This window comes from Ambystoma mexicanum, chromosome 5p, assembly GCF_040938575.1.
Source record: "Ambystoma mexicanum isolate Mex_15411 chromosome 5p, UKY_AmexF1_1, whole genome shotgun sequence".
NCBI classification, from domain to species: Eukaryota; Metazoa; Chordata; class Amphibia; order Caudata; family Ambystomatidae; genus Ambystoma; species Ambystoma mexicanum.
In genome coordinates, this window is record NC_090930.1 from 747,878,982 (window position 1) to 747,901,825 (window position 22,844).

General features: G+C 43.2%; 1 protein-coding gene across 1 annotated transcript; it reads right to left on the bottom strand.

The window, feature by feature from the left end:
* Positions 1-12,469: 12,469 nt before the first annotated feature.
* LOC138480576 (olfactory receptor 6C4-like) lies at positions 12,470-13,423 on the bottom strand. The gene has a single exon (XM_069612300.1). The coding sequence runs from the start codon at positions 13,421-13,423 to the stop codon at positions 12,470-12,472; it is 954 nt and encodes a 317-aa protein (XP_069468401.1).
* Between the last annotated feature and the right edge of the window lie 9,421 nt (positions 13,424-22,844).

Here is a 22,844-nt window from a genome sequence, read left to right on the forward strand (position 1 = left end):
AAATATTATAGAGATGAAAATGACAGATACGAGCAGAGTTCAAAATGTGAGTAGAGAAAGAAAGAGAAAAATCAAAACTAACACCTAGATTGTGGGCAGAAGTGGAAAAGGGAGGTGAGTGGGGTCATAGGAGGGGGAGACGGGAGAAGTAGAAGGAAGATAAGCAGGAAAGGAGGACCCTCAATTTTAGAAGACGTGAGTTGGAGAAAGTGTTGATGCATCCAGGACTGGGCAAATGAGAAGCAGGAAAAAACAGTAGAATTAAGAGAATTGATAAAGGAGGAAAAGGAAGGGAAGATTTCAGAGTCCTCATTATGAATGTGGCAGGAAAGATTAAACGAGGAGATACGGTCAGATAAAGAAACAGAATAAAGGGAAAAGAACAGTGGGCCAAGTACAGAACCTGGGGAACACCACATTGAAGGGGGAAGGAAGAGGAGGATTTGCTGACGACCCAGGAAAGAGAAAAAGGGTGATTGGCAAAATGGGAGTGAAACCACTCAAGTGCAGAGCCAGAAAAACCAGAGAAGCAAGATCTGGAAGAAGAGTGGGATGGTCAGCTGTGGCTAAAGCTGCGGCTAGGTAATGGAGAACAAAAACATGGACTGGACAGCAGTTTTTGTATAGGGGGATTGGCGTTAACTGGATTTTAAAGATGCAAGTAGTGTGTGAAGGTTAAGATTGGAGGAAACCTGAGAATGGATGACTTTCTAGTAGTTTGTAGAGGAAAGGCGTGAGTACGATAGGTTCATTGTTTGCAGATAAGGGGGAATTCAGAGTGGGTTTTAGGTTTTTTGAGCAAGGGAATAACTATAGCATCTTTAAAGGAAGAAGGTACAATGGGAAAAGTCGAGGAAAGTCTGAAGAGGCAAGTGAGATAGGGAATAAGTTGTGGGTAAATAGTAGGAATGAGAGGGAAGTGGAGAGGTAGTGGGATGAGCAGGATGTAAGAAAGCAGTGGCGGCAGAGAGAGGTAGTGGAAAGAAGAAAAGGAGGATAGGTGTGGAGGGAGAGAAGTTGTGGTGGTGGAAGTAAATTAGTATAGGTTAGAAACCTTAGAAATGCAAAAAAGCAGCAAAGTCGGAGGGCACGGGAGGTGAAGAAAGGGAGGGATCAAGAGGAGAAGGTGGAAGAATGTGGATGACCAGATTAAAGAGGTGACGGGAATAGTGGGAAAAAGTGAGAGTAAGGCCAGAGAAGTAGCGTTTTAAGCAGTTGGGAATAATCTGAAGTGTTTAAGATAGAGTGGAAGCTAGATCTGAGAGCGATTTTAAGATTTCTTTCCAGCTGTGTTCTGCTATCCACAGGGAAGATCTCAGATCAAGAAGTGAAGGAGGACAGCAAGGGTTGATGACGTGTGAATCGGGGAGAAAAACATTGAGATCAATGAAGAGAATTGAGTGCATATTTCAGATTAACATAGAGTTGATGCAGCATGATTGGGGGCGAGGGAAGCAAATGTGTTAATGTAAGGTAGGCCTGCCACTAGGGATGGGAATGAGGGAGGATCAAAGAAATGTAACTCACATCTCTGGAAGTTATCTTAAGAAGCTGCGTCGATTGAGCAGGAGGTAGAACTTGGGACAATTAGGGGAGGAAGTGGTCCGATAACAGTGGCAGTATTAGAGTGGGAAGGAAGAAAAAATGAGGTCAGGGTGAAGAGTCAGAGATATGAGAAGGAGGGGACAGGAGTTGGTCAATGTAAACTGAATCCAGGACCAACAGAAGAGGGAGAAAGGCATCATAGGGGTGGATTGGAGGTTAACATCACTGAGGAGAAGGAAGGAAGAGGTAGTGGGAAGAAATAGACAGAGAAGGGAATATAGGTCTTCATGGAAAATAAGAGGGTGCTGATAAATAAGGCTAATGAAAATGATAAATGACATGTTATAAAAAAGGGAGAAAAACAGATCTGCTGGCTCCTTGAAATGTGCAGAAGGCAAAAGGGGATTTCACTTGTTACATTTTTGAACAAACTAAAAATAACTGAATATGAGTGTAAGTAAAATGCATCTTCTCACCCTCCTGCAAGTATAAAATAACTAAAAGCCAGCTACACAAGATAAGGGGAAAGACATAAGTTAGAACATACCCACATCTACAGGGCAAGACTCCTCCTTGTGCAACATTAATGCCTGGGACAACTGTGTTTTTGGTGATGCAGACACAGAATCCACGAAGCAGACATTGCATAAAGTTGGCAGGCATTTAAAAAGTGGACCACATTAACATTGATAGTATTGTGAGTCAATGGAACCAATATGCACCGTGTGTAAGGGACCACTAGTCACAAAGCTTGAGACTCGAGAAATGCATAATAAGTAAAGTTGAAGGATAGTAATAAAATTAGCCCCATCGAGCCACTGATTAAGTTCATTTTTGTGGCTGCTTAGGAGGATCCAGTTTTGTTTGAGAATCAAGAGACAAGTCTCTATACTTACATTTGTATTGTCAGGGAAAATGGAACTGATGACCAACCAAAACAGATCAGTATCAGAATATTGATGGTCTATGTAAGGTTGAACCAATACGGATCTTGATAAATTTAAGGCAACAACCATCACAAAAAAGACACAAAACTGGCTAAAGATATCAGAGAATTTAAATTGGAACCTATCTATCCATACACTATGGACCTGTCAATTGAAGCTGCCAAAAAACAACTGAGCCAACAACAAACATCAAGCAGTGACTCAGACGATCAGTCCAGATACAACCAACAACTCAATTTTGGCAATTTTCCACCAACGTCACCCCATTTTCTAGGGAGAGGAGGGTATGGGGGCACTACATGGGAGACCCCATGGCTCCAACCATTCACCCGGACGAGACACCCGGCCCAGGGATGGAGACATCCCTACAGACAATAAACAATCCCTCTGCAATGCCAATACTGAGTTGGCTAACCTGTGCTTTCCAAAGCAGATTTCTATCCTTTCCAAAGGCCTTTCCTTTGGCCCTGTGCAAAAAACAGACTGGTTCTCATTAGAAGCGTTTGATTAAAAGTCTTTTTCCAAGACTTAGCCGATACTGATAAAGAACTAGATTCGGGCCACCATATCTCCTCTACCTTTTCTCCACAGGACAACCAAATCCCACAGGATTTAACCACTTTTGAAAAATGCATCCTAAAAGATCTTAATGCCTTAAAAAGCAATAAAATGCTCCCTAATTACAACTTATCGAGAGTGGAAAATATGGCTTTAACCAACCTTTCCAAGAATACTGACAGTCATCAAACCAGCTGACAAGGGTGGAGGGATTGTTATCATGACACCTGTACAATATCAGGAGATGGTATATAATCTGTTGGGAGATACTGACAGAAAATCGTGAAAAAAGACCCCCCAACCTAAAATTATTGAAGAGACCGTAAAATATGGACTTCATCGCAGTTGAATTACAAAAAAGGAATCGGAGTTCCTCATGAGCCAAAGCCTCATTCGTACTATCTATGCCTAGGGTTTCCTGTTGTAGGGGTTTATTTTTATTTACTCTGGGGGTGTTTTTCCAGTGTTTTCAAAAACTTTCGGAATCTGTGTTTATCAGTGTTTTCCCATTTGCCCCTTTCAAAAAATTGCGGAAATTTTCTTTAATTGCTTCGTTGCGTGCATATGTAGGGTAATCTCTCAGTGCAAGATGTTCTAAACAATTTCATGTTAATCAAGTAATATGTTGCATTCCTACAAGTCAAAATGGTTGTAATAAATCATACAATATTTCTTCAAGGACTCTTTGCCCATCTGTGCCCTTTCTTTTCTTCCCATAAAGACTTTTATTTGGGAAAACGACCTTTCCACATTGGCACTGGACACGGGCAGGGTCAAAATATCCAACACACAAGCTGATAAATCTGGCCACTGTTGGTGCTTTCCCATCCAATACTCATGCACCCGAAGCTGCAGATTCTCAGACACAGGCGCTGCCAAATAGGCGTTAAACTGGCTGCACACAGTCTGTGTCTTTAAAATGGTTAAAAATAAATGCATATTTTTCAAAGTTTTGACTAAATTCTTTTTTGCGGAAGGGATCTAGTACTTGCACGGCATACCACAAAGAGGCTTCACTCACTTCGAATGACATGGTGGCTGATGGAATGTTTCGACACAGCATTGCTTGCCATTTTACATGCATTGTTGCGTAGAGTTCAGTTACTCATTTAGAGCTGTGTCACACATTTACACCCAACTTGGAATAAATAAGTTTACATCGTGTGTCTCATTAAATGAAAATTGTTCAATTAGTTGGAGAGGTTCTACGCACGCGTCAACCTATGCAATGAAAACACAAAGTGTACTAATAATAAATAAATAAACTAATTTGTAGCGCTTCCCCAAAAGGTTACCGATTTCGAAGCGCGGATCTGCTTCTAGGCTGTCAATTTTATAGACTGTTTTCAGACTGTTCCTCTGCTCTTTGGTGCTATTTTGTGCGCACAGAACATCATGAAGCTGGTTTCTGGTTCTGTGCGCTTAAAGTACTCCTGTTGTAATATGCATGTGCAGGTGTGGTGCTTTTAAAGTGACATCTTGTTATGCAAATGCTTGCACCGACCTATATGCAGCTTTGAGGGGATGAGTTTGAGTGACTTGTCAAAACAGAAAGGCAATGGTTTTAGAGCCTCGGCAGCACTCCATAAAATATCCTGACGTGTTATTTAAGACTGGTGCCCAATGGAATCTTCTTGAAATCAGGCAGCCCTGTGGGGCCCCCCTCCAAGGTAAGGGGTAATTATGGCACCTCGGCTCAGGGGCACGGGTTGTGCCGGTTCTGAGCTTGCTAGAAATGGCCCAGGAGTCCTTGTGTTTAAAATGTATGTAAGTCAAACCCCCACAACGTTGGCATCACACAAAAAAAATACATACAACTTACCTTACAAAGGGTCCAACACGTTCAGCAGAGCAAAAGCAAAGGAAACACTGGAAAATACCGTTCAGCAGGTTCAGGGAGCAGTGAATGGCTCGAACAAGTGACGGTACTTATATGGAGCGAGATTTCCCGGGCAAACATGTACGTGCAGCCTAATGACCCATGCAGGCCTCAAAGGTCATGACTGGAGGGGGTACTTTAGCCCTCCCCCCGACAGAGATGCACACATAATCAACAGGAGCATGCCCCCTGCAGTCCTGCTAATGTTTCCCTCCCAAGAACAATGCCACAGCTGGGAGAGGCACAAAGAGCTGAACGCTCAACCGAAACCAGAGTTTTCCGGATTGTCCAGCATTGCAATTTGCAATGTGAGGTCCTTATGACCAGGCAGTCAAATCGGCATTTGGCCACAAGGTGCCAATATGGAATAATAAATTATCATTGCAGCGTTAGTAGCAATGTCAGTTCCAATAGACAATGCTTTAACAGAGCTGCTAGGATAGCTCACTGGCAACGTGCGTGTCTTGGAAACAAGAGACCATGGTTTCGAATCCCGCTCCCAGCACTATGAAATACGGGGTTTGTCGGATAACCCCAAGAATATTAACATTTTAACGGGGGTCACATATCGGGCACTTTCCGGTTATCCCCGAAAACCGGACACCCTATCTATGCCCTACCCAAAATCTACAAGGACTTCGCAACACCCCCTGTGAGACCAATAGTTTCAGGTTGCGGTTCAATTTTGGAACCTCTGTGTACATTTGTGGACACCTTCAAACCTATGAGCATACCGACACCAACTTGCTTAAGAGACTCCACACACACAATCTGGATTTTTGAGAATCTTGCATTTGATCCATCAAGTCACCTGCTCGTTACCATGGGTATAAAATCACTATATACTAGTATACCACAAGAACGGGTGAGTGAATGCATGAGCGAACATCAGACACAGCACAATCTACAGGACAGAGTGCCAAGCAACTTAATTGTAAAACTGATGACTCTGCCACTCTGCAAGAACTACTTCAAATTAAATAATCGTTTCTACCTACAAACCAAGGGAGCAGCCTTTGCCCCTATTCTAGCTTTTTTATTTAGGTCTACTTTTGAATCCGTCAATATGCTTACAGAGTCCAATCCATTTCACAAGCACATCAAACACTGGCAAAGGTATGTTGACAATATTATTTTCATTTGTAATGGGCCAGAGGAGGGACTAAAATCATTCCATTCATGGCTGAACAGTGTGGTTAACTACTTCCAATTCACCTTGGAATTCAGCAGAAAGGCAATCAACTTTTTGGACCTTAAGATTATAAATTATCTCGATAAGCTCAAATGTAGCTTTTTTGGAAAACCTAGTGACAGTAACACATTATTGCACTTTACAAGTGACCATCCCTGCCATCTCAGAGAAAATTTACCATACAGACAATACCTCTGCATTCGGAAGAAACTGCAATGAGCTGGGGGATTTTTATCACCATGCCAATGAGTTACACTCTCGGTTGCAACAAAGGGGCTACCCCAAAAAGCTCCTTAACGGGTCCAAAAAATGGGCGAGATTTACTGACTGGTACACTTTACTAACCAGTCAAGTACCCCATGATCAAAACCCGGAAGAAAGCAGGATGACTTGGATCGCACACCTTCCATATAGAAAAACCAATGACAAAAAATTGGCCTTTGGCCAAATTGTGCTTACCAAATGAACCGATCCCAAGATTTGCTTTCAAGTGTGCGCCGAGCCTTGGGGACAAGCTGGTTCATTCCAAATTGGCCAGACCAACAATGCACACTGGACTATGGAATGTAAGTGCAGCAATGGGACATTTCCCATGTGGGAATTGTGTAGCATGCCAATTAACCCAAAAATGGAAGTCCTTCAAAATTGGAGAAAGGACCTGGACCCTTTAGGACCTGACGAACTGCAAAACTAAAATGTGGTATACTTTGTTGAGTGCCCATGGGGGCTCCGATATGTTGGTCAAACCACTAGACCAGTACATATCAGGATATCTGAACATAGATCGAAGATACTTTGCAAGAACCTGTCGGCACCTTTGTTGAATTATTGAGCATCAACATACAGCTAACAACATCCTATGGTGTGTGTTGCACAGAGTCAAGGAATCATCCAATGTAGCAGGACGTCTTTTACAAAACGAAGCCCGTTGGATCCACCGATTTGGATATCGATAGGCAAGGCCTAAATGAGGAATTCATACCTTCATCATAACCTTTGGGTGAACCACTACGAAAAAAGCTGTAATTACCCTCGCTCTGTCTAATATTACTGAACTACACAGGGTGCTAGCAATTTACAATAGAGAATTTCTCTCTCCAACTGAAATCATGACATTGTCCATGTTGGGGCGGAATGACCAGTATTTTAATTTTTTTCAACTTATTGGTACTCCATCACAAGCAGCGCTTCGAGCTCTGCCCTCAACTCTACACATGCAACCTAAATTACAGTCCGTTCTAAACTCAGGAACCCCATCCGCAAATATTCTGACGTAACACGTCTTGCGAGCGAATGTAAAAGTGCAATGTTTATCCGTGTCTCCTTGGCAACGAACACATCCCATTTCACGGCGTGAAAACATAACTCCTTGCATCCATTAACTATAACAGAGTGGCTTAATCAGCCCCTCCCCATTGACAAACACTGAACATATCCAATTTCACGGCATAGACAAAGAGAAGTTAAATCCCTCTGCACTCGTGAACTACAATATAGTGGTTCAATAAGCCCCACCCCATTGGAGTATTCTTGCAGCCTGATAAGTGACAGGCTCCAGTTACTGCATTACATTGGAGGTAGCCATGACTGCAGCATAACTCATCCTGACATGATACGTCAGACGCAAGGCCGAAAAATGACATGTCTCTGAGGACACTTGGTTTCCCGTAGCAACAGAAAGCAATTCGGACTGCGCGGACACAGAGCAGCCAACCATGTGTTCCAGGATGGAATTAAGGGAAGAGTTTGATTACTCGTGAACAGCGAAACATTGTTAACATGGTCATCGGGATGTGTCTTTAGCAACTACACGCTGTTCCAGCTGCCTCTCATTTTGCAATGCAGGTTTACAGATTGCACAACTTTTGAGCATGCTTCCAGAGAGAAGTCCACTCATGAATAAGAACTGTCAGCCACTTTGACATGCAAGCACGCAGCATCCAAGGCAGGCTGGGACACATATAGATATATCCCTTACGTTTCTTGCCTTTCCTGATTTACCTACATAAGGGTTGAGCCATTCTTGATTTTTTTTTTCCAGTACTTTCATTTAGCACCACCTGATGAAAAGACCTCAAACCGCCTGTTGATGGTATCTAAGCCAGAACCTCGACGAGCCCACATCACAGAACTTGACTAACCATACCAGGTACCTGACTCCATTTTTTTGATTCTGAATACCGACCCGAATATAGGTTAACCGTAGAGCATTAAAGAGTTTAGAACATGACTATTGTGTGGCCATCTCAGCTATGAGACAATCCCAATACCTGTATTTCTTGCCACTCTTAGGACATTTTCCCCAAACTGTGAAGTGTGACATTCAGATGCCATAGCGCCCACTGAGTGAAGTGAATATTTTTGGAACATCCCCACCCTCCCTACTATAAATTATGGGTGACTTGATACCAGGGGATCAGATTTGTTAACAGACATCTACTGCAATACCAAGGCATCCTGGGCAGTAGCATTCACGTGCATCCTTTCCATTTCTCCTTCTTTTGTCTCTTTCCGTGTAGGGTGGGCCACTTACTCTGAGGAATGCTGTATCCATGCCAATCAATTGGCTCTATGCCAAAACATGAAAAAGAATCCCAACTACTAAACGGGGCTTCTGCTAAGAAACTAAGATTCCCACTTCCGCGTTGGCAGACTTTCTATATGGACATTAAACCAGCATGCCCCTATGAGTGATCAATTGCCTTTTGTTCCATGGGTTAAGATCCTGCCTCATAACCTGATTTGTAACTGTATATAGAAACAAGACTAATTGTCTTCGTATATTTTTTTCTTTTCTCTTTGGAACATTTGAAACAAACTGTTTTCTTTCTTTTTCTATAACAGTTTGATCACAATATTTGTTCTTGTATGTTTTATATTAACACAATAGACTCTGCTAGTTTTGAATATTGAATAAAATCACCTTTAATCCTGAAGCCTCACACATTCCATGAAGGATACGCGAATGTCTATTTGCCTAGGGTTGACCTGGAGTAATAGCTTTGTAGGTAGACAATCTTTTCAAATTAATCTTTAAATTATATCAGTTTTTCTATCCACAGCGGGGACCATATATATGTTTTTATGTTGAACCAATGAGGCATTTTGATTTAGTGCATATTTTTCATCAATATTTCCATATGCAAATTGTGACTGACCAACTGGTCCTTCAAATGTATCTTTTGTTGCACGGACATCTGTCGCAATATGGAGCATTCGCAGACTGACACGAGTTTACATTTACCATCTACATTAACATTGGCATGCTTAAATATCAGACTTTTATTCATAATATTCATAAGCCTGCATGATGTGCACCGGCCATAGGGATAGTGGCCTTTTACAGGAGGAACAACGAATGCAGTTGTAATTGATCATGTTGTAAATATATGCTAGATCCCTGCATGTACAAGCTTGCCTTGTGAACGTGTGCTTCTCTTAAGAACAAAATGAAGTTTGGGCATAGGTGTTAAAATGCCACTTCATCCATAAGGCTTGTGTAATGTGTCCAGAGAAAATGTAGTCACTCACATCAGAGTGTCCTTTATGTATGTAGTTTGAGTCGATAATGTGTTTGTTGTAATAGAGGGGTCTTTTAGTAATTCATTTAACTAGGCATTGAAAGTAACCTCTAATGGTTCGTTTTAAAAATGAATTAATTAGCATAAATCATATAGTCACTTTCTTTTGATCCTCAAGAATGTCCTCAAAGCAAAATTTTCGCCCTGTGATTTTGGATGATGTTTGAAATGTGTAACAATACGTTTCTATCTGTCAGTATTTTAAACAAAAATGTTTGACTACTTTAGATCAAACGGCCAAAAATGATATTTCTTGGTTCAATAGTGCATTTTTAATGAAGACTTCACGTTTTAGAACTATTCTCAAGTGTACTACTGCCTCTGCACAACAAAATAACGTCCTCCACATACCGCTTTCAAACAGGAATATGGTCTGTGAAAGTGTATGGTACCATTCAAATGCAGCCATACACCTATTGGCTAGCATTAGTACAAAGTTGGAGCCCATCGCCATGCCCTTTGCTCTTTATCATAGAGAAATGCATGTTTGCACAAACACATCTTCAAGTGTCTAGTCAGAAAGCATGCAAGGCCCCGAACGGTTGCTGGCCGGTTAAGGGCTCCGGCAATGGCTGTTGTAGCTTTGTCCTGAAGGATATTCGTGTACGGCACTATAAGGCTATATGTGACTAATATGTCTGTTATGGGACCCCATATGTTTCCTGTCTAATGGTTGATAATATCTCATGTATCTTTGAGGTCAGATCATTAAACTGTGTCTATAATTTGCAAATATAGATCTAAATGTTTCTCTGCTGACTCCAGTGTAGATCCACAAAGTGACACAGATTGCTAGGCGGGTCGTGGGAGTTATTTTAGGTAAAATATGTAGGCAATGGCTTTTTTGCATAACTAGGAATCAAACATGAATCTTCTTGTTGACTAAGTATCCCCTCTTCCAGTACTTGGCATAATTATGCTATCTTTTGGGCTTCATCAAAGAGTTAGACACACTATGAATATAGTGTTGGTCATTTTCCAAACGTTGTCTCACTATACAATCGCAGTAAGGTATATCCAGTACCACAATTCCCCTTCCTTTTTTAGCTGACTTTTTCGTTGTATGTTTGTTGGGGCTCGAGTGCTTTCTTTAGAGGATAAATTACCCTTGACATAATTGAGGCTAATATTGTTTTGCATGGTAACGACCAAAGGCTTGATACAAAGACTCTGGACAACCCACCAAAGCCAGAGACATGTGTGTTCACTAGAGTGCCAAGATGGCTAAAAAAAATGTTTTGTAGATAATGTAGCACATTTGTAGAATTTCTTGCAGTCAGATTTTTTATGGAATGGTCCATACTGGGACAAGAGGTACCAGATGTAACCAATATTCAGCCAATGCATTTCGGACCTTGTCAGTCATCAGGGCAAATCTGTCGCATAAATCCCAAAACAATTGTGCTTTCCTGTGTCTGCTAATTCTGTAAAACTGCTGCAACATACTTGATAGATAAATGAGGGATTAGGTGTGCTGAAATCACCCCTAAAGTGTCTGAGATCTCATTAATGGGAAAAGGGCAATGCACTAACCAAAGGCTTAACATGTTGACCACTATTTTGAAAGTCATTTTGGGGCTAGCGAGTGAGTCTCTCTCCTATGTGACATGGAGCAGGAGTGGGCATGTCGCACCACACACTGCAAGCAGAGTCTCTAGCCTTTTTTTTTCTCACTTGTGTAGATCTCACTTGGGGCCGGTTTGTTATCTGTTGAGCTTTGGTTCATGTCTTTATATGGATTGGGACGTGGGTGGGTATAGGGTTTGTGTGGCGGGGAGGAATCGCGTGCAACAAGCTGTGTGGCATACTCAACACCATTTTGTACCCACTCATTGTGATGCATAAACGGTATAGCGTGAATCCCAAAGTAAAGTAAACAAGATGTTACAGGTGGGGGTCTGGCGAATTTGCGGAATACCTCCTCCGGATAGTGTCCTACACCCCCCCCCCCCAGTCCTCATAGAGTGCTGCGCAATGTAACTTTGTCACATGTTTTTGGATCTGGTACTTACATGACTGTCAACGTTTTCTTTGCACTCAAAAACGTAAAATAAATTGTTTGAATTTCTTGATGGACGAAATTAAAAAGGTACACTAAAGTGCAGGAAATTGCCATGCGCCTGATCCACTGCGTTTTCGTTTGTATATTAATTGTTTAGTTATGGATTTTCTTCGTTATGATAATATACTTGTGTTTATTGTGCACATGACTACCCAACAAGGTATAAAATGCTTGACGTATTATTGATTCTGCTTAGGTTACATACAAAATAAGACTGCCCCTGATACTTCCATAGGATGCAGCGATCAATTTACCCATGAAACTATGGCTATTCTTTACCTTCTATGCATAAGAATTCTTCAATAAATAACTGTTTTAAAAGCATGCTGAAAGAATATTAAAATAAAAAATAAATGAGGCAAATAGAAATACAAAAGAGGCTGTGATGACTGATCTGCGGCCATGTCAAATGGGCTCCATTCCTGCACCAGACATCTGACCATTTGAATGTTGCCCTTTCCTGTTTTTCTTAATATCAATAATGAACCGAAGTAAATAAAACTATAAGACATGCTTTACAAAGCACAGTCGTGCAGAGATGTAACAGAAAATTCTTTTGTATATTAATATCCACAACTTTACATTGAAACCTATGCGTGCTATGTATACATGGCCACTTTTCCTTCCTGGAGCGAGAATTAAACATTGAAACATTTTAATTTCATCATCTTTGTTCTTCCACAATTGAAGGGTTTCAATAACTTTTCAGAATGTGTTCATTATTGAGGAACCCACGGCCTTTCCAGCACCCCTTCGGAGGGTCTTCAGGATCTCCTTGTTTCTTAGGGTGTAGATGATGGGATTTAAGAGTGGGGTGACAATGGATGGGAAGATGGACATTGCTTTATTGAATTGCCATGCATGTGCTCCTGGTGGTTTCACAAACATGAAGATCGTAGTCCCGTAGAATATTGCAATCACAGTCAGGTGAGAGGCGCAAGTGGAGAAGGCCTTCTGCTTCCCGCTGGCAGTGGGCAATCTTACAATGGTCAACACGATGCAGAAATAAGATGCAATGATCACCAGCAAAGAGCCCAGCAGTATAAAACAAGAAAGGATAAAGCAAACCAAATCAAGTGTGTACGTTTCCGAGCAGGACAGCATCAGGAGTGGGGAAAAATCACAGTAGTAATGGTCAATTTGATTGGGCCCACAGAAGTTCAAGTTGACGACCTGGATCAATGGAAACACAAGGACCAGAAATCCACTTAACCAGCAAGTCAAGGCAAGCTGAGCAGACAGCCGAAGGTTCATGATGGTTGTGTAATGCAATGGACTGCAGATGGCCACATAACGATCGTAGGACATCATGACCAGGGTGACGGTTTCTGTAGCTCCCAGAGAGAAATGGAAATACCATTGTGTTATGCATCCTGGGACAGATATTGATTTGTTCCCTGTGAGCAGACTTAGGAGAAACCTGGGCACGGTGACTGTGGGGTACCAGATTTCCAAAAAAGAAAATGTTCCAATGAACAAGTACATGGGTTTATGAAGGGACTGTGTATGCCTGATGATGGCAATAACAAGGCTGTTTGTCAAAATTGCTAGGCTGTATATTGTGCATAACGCAATGAACAGTAGTACTTGCAAATGACGGTTGACAGTGAACCCCAGAAGAATAAATTCTGTTATTCCGGTGGTATTTTCTTTTGTCATATCGTCATGTTTTATAAACTGTAAGGAAGTTAATAGCAGACATTAGAAAGAAGCATTTTAAAATCAAAATACCTAACAATTGCTTTTACTCTGATTGTTCTTCACTTTCATGGCCACCAAGGTACATATCCTATGTGCTGTGACATATCGTGGGATTGCCACTTATCCCCAGGGGGAGCCTTTCCTTGTGAGGTTAGGGAGGTGAGCCTGCTATGCAATACTCCTCCTAGCGGCTGCGATAAGCGGGACGCACAGGGAGAGACTCCCACCTGAGGGACAAGGACCGCCATTCCACAGAGGAACTCCCTAAAACCCTTCCCTTTCACACCTCGGGGACATCATCAAACCAGATTCAAGATTCCCCTTGAAGAACAATATATTGTAAACACCATGAAGAAGAAGAAGAAAGATGAAAAGTAATGATTACTCCCTGGTCTGGAAGCATTAGTACTGTGATGAAGAAGATTGAACCAAGAATGAAGAGCATTTAGCAAACCAAGAAAATGGACTACGATCCTCTGCTCGGGAGGACCCAGCAACCTGTAATGAAAAGGGAAAGGGGACTTCTCTCAAAGAGGGAGAGAAACGAAGCCTGGGAGCTTCAAATCAGTCAAGTTGTGACTGAACCAGGAGAACGAAAGATCCTTCGGCTAGAAGGCAGAAGATGTTGTCCACCAGAAGCCATGAGGAAATCCGAGGCTGAAAAGCAGAGGGGAATAAAACCTCATGAAGGAGAAGCACGCAAGTGCAGTGGCGTGAGCGTGGATGGGTGGACTGGTGAGTCCAACAACTATGCCAAGACCGGTGGAGCCTTGAAGCCGCAGAACCACAGAGAGCAATCCCAAGCAGACGGGACAAGAAACCAAGCTGTCCTGACAACATGCAAAGTCCCGCTCCTGCAAACAGGCCCGGTGATGCTAACCCTCGAAAAGCAAAGTAACAGGGATGACTGAAGAACCCATAGGGAACACAGCAACAAAGAATACTGTCAGTCTACTCATCCCAATAAGTGGCCCAGAGATAAGAAGAGTGACACACTCTGGGACTCATCCTACTTGTCCCAATAAGTGCCTGAAGTTAAGGAGAGCAACAAATAATCTGGGACTCGGCTTACTCATCACAGTCAGTGGTTTAAAGATGAGAAGTGTGATCAACACTCTGGTACTCAGCCTAATCGTCCCAGTAAGTAGTTTAAAGTTAAGAAGAGTGATACAACCTCTGGGACTCAGCCTACTCGTCTCAGTGAGTGGTCAGAAGAGAAAAATCATTGTTAAACCCAACCTACTTGTTTCAGTGAGATAAGAACTGGACAAGAGAAATACTGAATTTACTTGACTCGCTGAGAGGTTTTCTTTTTTTTCTTTACATTTCTTTTTTAATAATGTAACTATTCAGGCCCCTAACATTCCAGGTTGCTATTTTTATGATCCCATCTTTTAAAGGCCATGTTGCCATTCCACTCCATTTGTCTTCCCCTCCCCCTCTCCGCTGTGTGTGAATGTAGGCCAACTTACAGTTAACTATCCCAACTCCCCCCACCCCTTTCCCAACTGTTCCCACACTTGCCCAGCTTCGGATTTGAAGCTCGGGCATCCCCGCATCTCGCTCCTATTCCGGCTCTACTGCCGGTGTTTGGAGTGCAGCGGGAGCACATCGGACTACTGATATGTTATCTAACCTACTCTACTGAGGGTGATAGTGCGATTCCTGGTGTCGTCTAGGACCTGGCGGCACCGGTGCTTCCTGCTTTTAGCTAGTACTACATTATTACTCAATTTTCTAATCTGGATGTCATTGTCTGCTCATTATACGATGGCTGCTGTACATTTCAAATATACATTATGCGAGCAGTGCTGGTTCACTTATCACTTCCGATTCTTGTCTGGTTGTCCTTCTCTGACAGAAGATTCAGCGTGTCCATCCAATTGTTAACATCATCCGGAGTCTCAAAAAAAACATCTAGGTCTTTGTGTAGGACCTTCATCTTTGCCGGGTATAACATGTATTTGAGGTTTGCTGCGCATAGCCTCCCCTTGACCATCACATAATTCATCCTCTGTTTTTGAACCAAGAATGTATAATCCTGATACACTGTGATGGTCACCGATGTTCTGCTTATCGCTCTTCCCATCAAAGTGTTTCAGGATTCTTTCTCTGTCTTTATAGTTAAATATCTTGGCATTAATCGGTTGAGGCGGGGCTCCAAGCTGTGGTTTCCTTGTCAGGGCCCTGTGCACTCTCTCGACTGTGAATTCCTGAGTGAGTGACTCTGCTCCTATCTCTTGCAACAACAATGTTTCGATAAAGTTTTTCGGGTTCCAGCCTTCACCTTCCAGAAGCCCAAACAATGTGTACATTATTTCTGCGGGCCTGTCCTCCTGCCTCTTCTGCTCTGTTTTCCAGATTCCGCACCCTTTGTTGCAGAATGGAGACCTCCTTGGAGTTATCATTGCAGCTGCTCGTATTAGCCTTCACCTCTTTCTCCAGCACACCCATACGTTCTGCTAGCGCCCTGACATCCTGTCGCAAGAGATTCACATCCATGCTGACGGTGTCGATCTTAAATTCCAATAATGTCTTTAGTTCCGCAATGGCATCCAGGATCTGCTGATCAACTCGTCTGGGGGACTCCTCTGCTTGTACTTTCAGCCCTCTTGTTTTCCCGTCATCCATTGTGTGTGCTGAATTGGCAGATGCGTCTATTGATGACTGTTTTGCTTTGGACTTGTTGGGCTTCGATGCCATTGTTGCTACTGTCAGCCCAACTGCCCTTTTCTCCGTTTCAGATGGTGTGGGACACTGTCCTTAGCAGTCCTATGACCGCAAGACTTAGCAGGCATTCACCATCTTCATAGCTCATGTGATTAATTCCTTTGTGGGTCAAACCTGCCCGCTTCGGGCACTTGCTCAATGTCCACAGCCTGTGGTAGATCTCAGAGTACTATGAATTCACCAATTGCCATGTTACAGAGGGTCCGCACAACACCATTCCATGTTAGTTACCACTTCTCCTGGGTCACTATGTCCTCTAACACTGCAGAAAGTCGTCACCCCCCAGTATTTCTGTCCACTTGCTTTTGTGGTTGCTGTAGGCCTTCCAACCCGCTGTGGGTCTTGTGGGTGTTGGTAGGGCCTGTGCTTATCACACTTCTGCCAGCCTTCGCACTTCAGGCCCTGTCCTGTGATGTCAGTGATTCTGTTTGTGCCGTCCCAGCTTTTGTTGGATTGAGACTGTCGGCATCCTAAGAGCTCTCCGTTTACTCCACTCGCATGCACCATTCTTCGGCTGCCGATCCCTCTCTCTCCCACTGTACCAATTGTACAATGTAGGACCTTATATCATAATGTGTTCTCCATTACAGTGTCCAACTTGCCTTGTGTAGCCCTTTCTTCCCTTGAGCTGAGCCTCAGTCTTTCCTACAATTTCCTCTGTCACGTGCCCTGCTCCGGCTTCACTTTCTTCATCCGGACTCCGTGCTAGCACTCTGGTGATGGAGCCCTCCAGCTAGCTTACTGCATCTTCCCCACTCGTGTAACGGTTGTGGGCCTTATAGGATTTTGTTGGCCCCTGTCGTCACGTGCACTAGCAAAATACCTTCAGACCTATTCTGTGGCAATTGTCATCGTACTGAATCTGGATGCAATGTTTAGTTAGTTCAGGCCAGTAGTGCTCTTCTCCCTTTTGGGTCAACCACGGCTGTTCGTGCCAGATCTTGTCTATCACCTTCTGCAAGTGGAGTATGTATCTGGACTGTTGTTATCTGAGACCTGCGTATAATAGTTCCACAAAGCCACTTGCCTGCCTCTCCCTTGCAGCAGGCGCGCGCAGTGTTGTGCTCCTCATCTGCCTCCCATGAAAAAGGAGAATCCGTTGTTTGCTGTTAATCCGGTCAATTACACATTTTCGGAAGCACTACCCTGGTCTCTGTAACGCCGGCTCACACAACAAAGTATCCACTTGTTTCTCCTGGGAATGTGTGCCGGCTGTTTTCATAATGCAGCATGTGGTCTTATCTTACTTGCTTCCCTGTGTCCCGATTCGGTCGTCTGCACACCGATACTATGTATCCTTCGTGTGCTAAGTGTCCTAAGTGTGCCTGCAGCCGCAATGTATTGTTTGTAGCCTTCACTGAGTCTCGGCACGCTGTGAGGCTGCAGTTCTTACTCCCGATCAGCTTCTCTCAAGACACATCATGCTTATGATCGGGTGCTTGATCCAACTTTGCCACTCCGGTCCAGCAGTCCTCGTCACCCGTATTGCAGAGGCACTCTAGTTTAGCATTTCCCCACGGATGTGCGTGCTTCTTCAACTACGATCTGATCTTGTCTGCTTCTTCCGCTGCGGTCAGATTCCACCTCGTCTCCGTCCAGCCATCTCAGCTCTTCACATCTTGTTGCACTGCGGCTTCACAGCTCAATCCTTTGTTCCCTTTGTTGCCGTCTGCCCGCCATCTTGTATTGTTGTCAGATGGCGCCTCCGCTTCTCCTGCTTGCAGTCTCTGATCCGTATATTAAATCACTATGCTTTTATGAACATGCTGCTTCCAGTATCTTCATACATCTGCACATACAGTTCTACTCATCCACGGAATCACATCTTACCCATGGCTCTGTAGCCATGTCCCCCGAAATTTTCCTTTTAACTCTTTCTGTAATCACACATGCAGCTTCTTGTTAGGACTTTTTTCAGAAGTATTCACCTGACTTTGCTTGTGTGACAGAAACATGGCTGAATGCATCTTCAGGCCCATCAGTCTTACAAGCTCTTCCAACCAATTATAATATTCTATGTTATGATCATGTTTCCTCTCACCCTCTGGGCAGGATTGCATTAATTTATAGTTCACCAATTAGTAGTTTGATTAATAAATAATATCTGCATGGAGGCACTTTTGGTCCACCTAGATGCGCCATCTTCTATTCTTTTACATTTCTTAATCGTGTATCGTCCACCCGGTTATGATGCTGAATTCGTAAATGCCTTCTTGGAATTAGCTGCTAGTCTGCATTTGTGATTTGGTAACCTTTTAATGGATGGAGATTTTCACTTTAAACCCAATGAGCCATCTGATCAGCAGGCTGTTCACCTGATTTCTGTAATGAGCGATTTGGATTCAGATCAGGTTGGGATTGGTCCTAATCACCAGCTTGGAAACATTGTGGATCTACTTTTCTGACCTGCCTCTTTAACTACCACTTATCCTGCCATTCTGGTATGTTCTGATCATCTGATTATTCCTTTGCCATTCGGACTAAACGTCTGCCCACTTGCATTAAATCTGCCAGTCCTCCACGTCATAAGTGGCGTTCTTTCAATCTACAGTCCATTTCTACTCTGGTCAATGAGTAGGGTACGGAGTTCACCCTCTCGATCCTAGCATCTTAGTCCAAGCTTTTACTACTACGGCTGATCTTCTTGCTTCTCCAAACTGAAATTACGGCCTCCAAACTGAAATCTTGTTCTTCCGAGCCGTGGTTTCACGTTAACCTGAGAGTGCCAAGAATGCATCAAAGGCAAGCCTAACGCAAGTGGTGGGCTGCTTACTGTTTTTCTGATGAGGCCCTTTATGATCAGGCTACGGCCCATTAGCATTCAGCCATTGTGGAAGCTAAACAAATGTTTTATACAAGGTAAATTGAATCTTCTATGAATCTACGAAGCAGCTCTTTAGGGTTGTTCGCTCCCTCTCCTCAGCAGTATCACCTGATGGGGTTTCTCCATCGCAAGTTCCGTCTGATACTTTCTTTATATGTTTTAGAGAAAGTGGCTGTGATTTGCGAAAAGATCTGATCCTCTGCATCTATGTCAGAGGAATTTGAGCCTTCTTTAACTATGAGCGCATCATGGCTGTCGTGGTCTGTTTTTTCCCATCTTTTCACCTACAGACATTTTTGCAGCCACTGCTAAAATGACATTTTGTTCTCCCTTGAACCCCACTCCTTTAACTATTTTAAACAGTTATTGCACCTATGGTGGTTCAAGCATTTAATCACTCCTTTTCTTCGAGTTTCATTTCTTCTACTTTGAAGCATGCTTTGATCATCTGTTTGTTAAAGAAGGCTTAATTTAATTCCACTATTTCTGCTAATGTTCGCCCAATTTTGTTGCTCCTTTTCCTTATGAAGCTTCTTAAGTCATTAGTAAATCCCCTACTCTGCACTTTTTTTTTAGGAATCTGCTTTTTTCAATCCTTCTAAATCTGGGTTTCACTCTGGTGGGGCACTGAGTGTTTTGGTCTCACTTGTTGATGATCTGTTGCATACATTGTGATCAGGGCTGTGTTGGTGCAGTCATCTTGCTCGATCTATCCACAGCATTTGACGCCATTGATCATTCAGTCTTGATTTCCCGCCTTGCGTATGCTGGTCTTTCGTGATCAGCTTTATGTTAGTTTTATTCTTTCTTGACTGATCGTTCACAATCTCTCTTTCTCTCTCCTTTTTAATCTGCCCCAGTCTCACTTACATATGGTCAGCCCCCAAGCCTCTGCAATTTCTCCAATATTACCTAATGTACACATCCAGCCTCTTGTCAAGTTTATCCAGGAATCCATATTTGTATGTTATTCTTATGCAGATTATACACAGATCATTGCCCGTCTTGATCTGCCTCAATCCAATCCTCTCATTTGAGGCCAGGTGTAAAGGCTCTGGGTAACTGAGTCGCAGCTGGCAGAAGTTGAAGAGGGGCAAAACGGAGGTGCTTGTGGTTGGTCCTCCTCTGGACAACATCTTTCTGGCCTTCTTCAGTTGGCCCCGTACTGGCGTCTATTTCTGTGGTAAAAGATCTTGGGGTTGCTGAAGCACACATGAATGCTGTTTGCCAAACTGGCTGTTACCAACTTAAGTGCTTCTCAAACTTCTTCCTTTTCTACCTCTTCACTTTCGGGCACTGGTGGTTGCTATGTTGGTGTTTGGTTCATTAGATTACTGTAACTCTCTTTTTAGCACAGACCACCTATATGATTAAGCGTCTTCAGGTTTTGCAGAGCTCTGCTGCCAGAGTGCCAACTCAATCCCCATGTATCTCCCATTCTTCCGATGCTTCATTGGCTCTTGGTCGCTTAGCATATTCACTTCAAATCACTATGTATAGTGCATCGCGCCATTTACGGTGGGGGTCTGGAATATCTGCAATCGAAATTCTGCTCATTTGTTCCTTCGCAAGCTCTTCCCTCAGACTGCTCCTCTTATTTTGCTGCCACGTTTTAGACTTTCTTAGCTTGGCGGCTGAGCCTTTTCAGAGGCAGCTGCCATACTCTGGAATCAACTTCCTTTCCCTCTCCGTGCAACTGAACATCTTCTTTTTACAAGTTCTTTAAAAATGTATTTTTTTTAGGATATTAGGTCTGTCTCCGATTAGGTTCTTTTGCCTTCTTGTTGTTTCAGCTGGGGACTCCCAGTGCCAAGATGCCAATTGGTGGACATGCGCTTTAGAAATATCCCTAACAAACCATCACATAACTATTGGGCCTGCAATAAGAATGCACTATTGAGCAGTCTAGTGTTTCATGAATTCCGATTGGCCAAGACCAACACAAAATAGAAGAGGGGAAAACAGGAAAGTGAGAGAAGCCTTCCCTGGAGGATACACAGGTGTGGGGAATGCTCAATCTGTTGGCAAACAGAAGGGGCTGCAGAACTGTGGCTTACCTGGTCTACAGAGGTGCTCCCAATCGGTCCAACATGGAAGGACCGTCCGTCCAGTCGGAGAAACAGCAGTCAAGGTGGGCGAAGCCAGGGGGCATCGCAGTCAAGAGAAGACACGCCTGCTGGTGGACCAAACGGTGCAGGGCCTAAAACCAAAGTCAAAGGACCCCAAGACCTACAAAAACCTACTAGGAAAAAGACTAAAGGTACAGGGGTGACTGGAACAGTTGGTAGGGGCAGAAGGGAGTAGTGGGATACTCTGATCCAGCCAATCAGGGAGAGACAGAAAACCCTTGGGAACAAAGCTAATTTCCCAGACACCCAAGAAAGAAACCAAGAAAGACGTGTCTGGGGCCCACACTCAAAAATGAAGATCAACATCAGTCATCTTCATAGTTGCAGTACTGCCAGAGAGAAGTAAGAAAAGTTGCAGTACTTGGCAGATTAGTGAACCAGGTCTGCCAGAGAGAAGTAAGGAGGGAACTCCCACCGAGAAGCGTGGCATCTCCCTTGCATTTGTACTTGGTGGGTTAGCGAGCCAAGGGAGTGGAACATAAAAAGAAGAGAATCAGGGGTTTGGGACCCAAACCAGGAAGTGAAATGTCTTCTTAGTGGCCCCACTTGGCAGGAGAGTGAACCAAGTGAGCTCAAATAACAAGAGAAACCAAGGTCTGGGACCTGAAATCTGAACACAGCATGAGTCATCTTCCTTGCCGCAGTACTTGGTAAAGGGAATATATCAAGTACACCCCAATCAAAGAAGAGAAGTTAAGAACTGTGTTTGAAGCTAAAGTGAGAGAGAGGCCAAGGGAAGTGAGCCATTCCCCCTGATGATCTGGTACTGTGCTTTCATTTGAAAAGATACAAGGGGAAGGGAGTCATTCCCCCTGGTTATTTTGAATTGGAAAGGCATTCTCCTGGTAGTCACGACCAGCGGAAGGGAGTCATTCCCCCTGGTTGTGTGAAACTTTGAGTACTGTTTTGCACTTTTGGAGTGTGTTTGGCTTAGGGGAAGGGAGACCTGGGGAAAGGAAGTCATTCCCTCAAGTAACGTTCCCAAGTATAATTGGAACTACGATTCACTCTCCAAAAGAAGGGAGACCTTCTTCTGGACCAAGAAGAATTCCTCACCTCTTTAGTTTAATTATAAGTGTAAGGGATAGAAGCAGGGTTTTGACACAGGGTGGTAGATTCTTGATTTTCATTGACATTCAGCAGAAGCCTTTGTATTTTAGTTGAGGTAGGGAAAACCCCTCTTAGAGTTAGGGGAAGGTAGGTTTTTACTTTATTTTCTGGCCTAATAAAATGTTATGTCAGTTTCCTCCTACTGGACCCTTACGGTAGAGAAACCCTTAGATTAGGGATAGTGAGGCATTTTCTCCTTTTATTATTTGAATAAAGAATCTCAAACTGACAAAAAACTGGTCTGTCTCCTCCTTCTGACTTACCGAATATGGTGTCAGGTGTGGGATCTGGCTCAGCTGACAAAAGTTGGGGAACCTGGTAAATTATTATTTTTATTTTCTCCCTCTCTCCCTCTATATATTTAAGAAAGGTGCATGGCAAGACCCCTCCATAAGTTGCTTCATATAGGTACTTTAGGAATCAGACCAAGCCTTAAAAGACCTACCCTGAAGCCCCCAGTTTTAAATCCTCTGACCTCACCTTTACCAGATGAATCAAACAATAGTGATAAATCGGGTGATTCCCTAGAGATAACAATCAAAGAGATCAGGAAATCCTGGTTGACAATATAACAGATATTAAAATT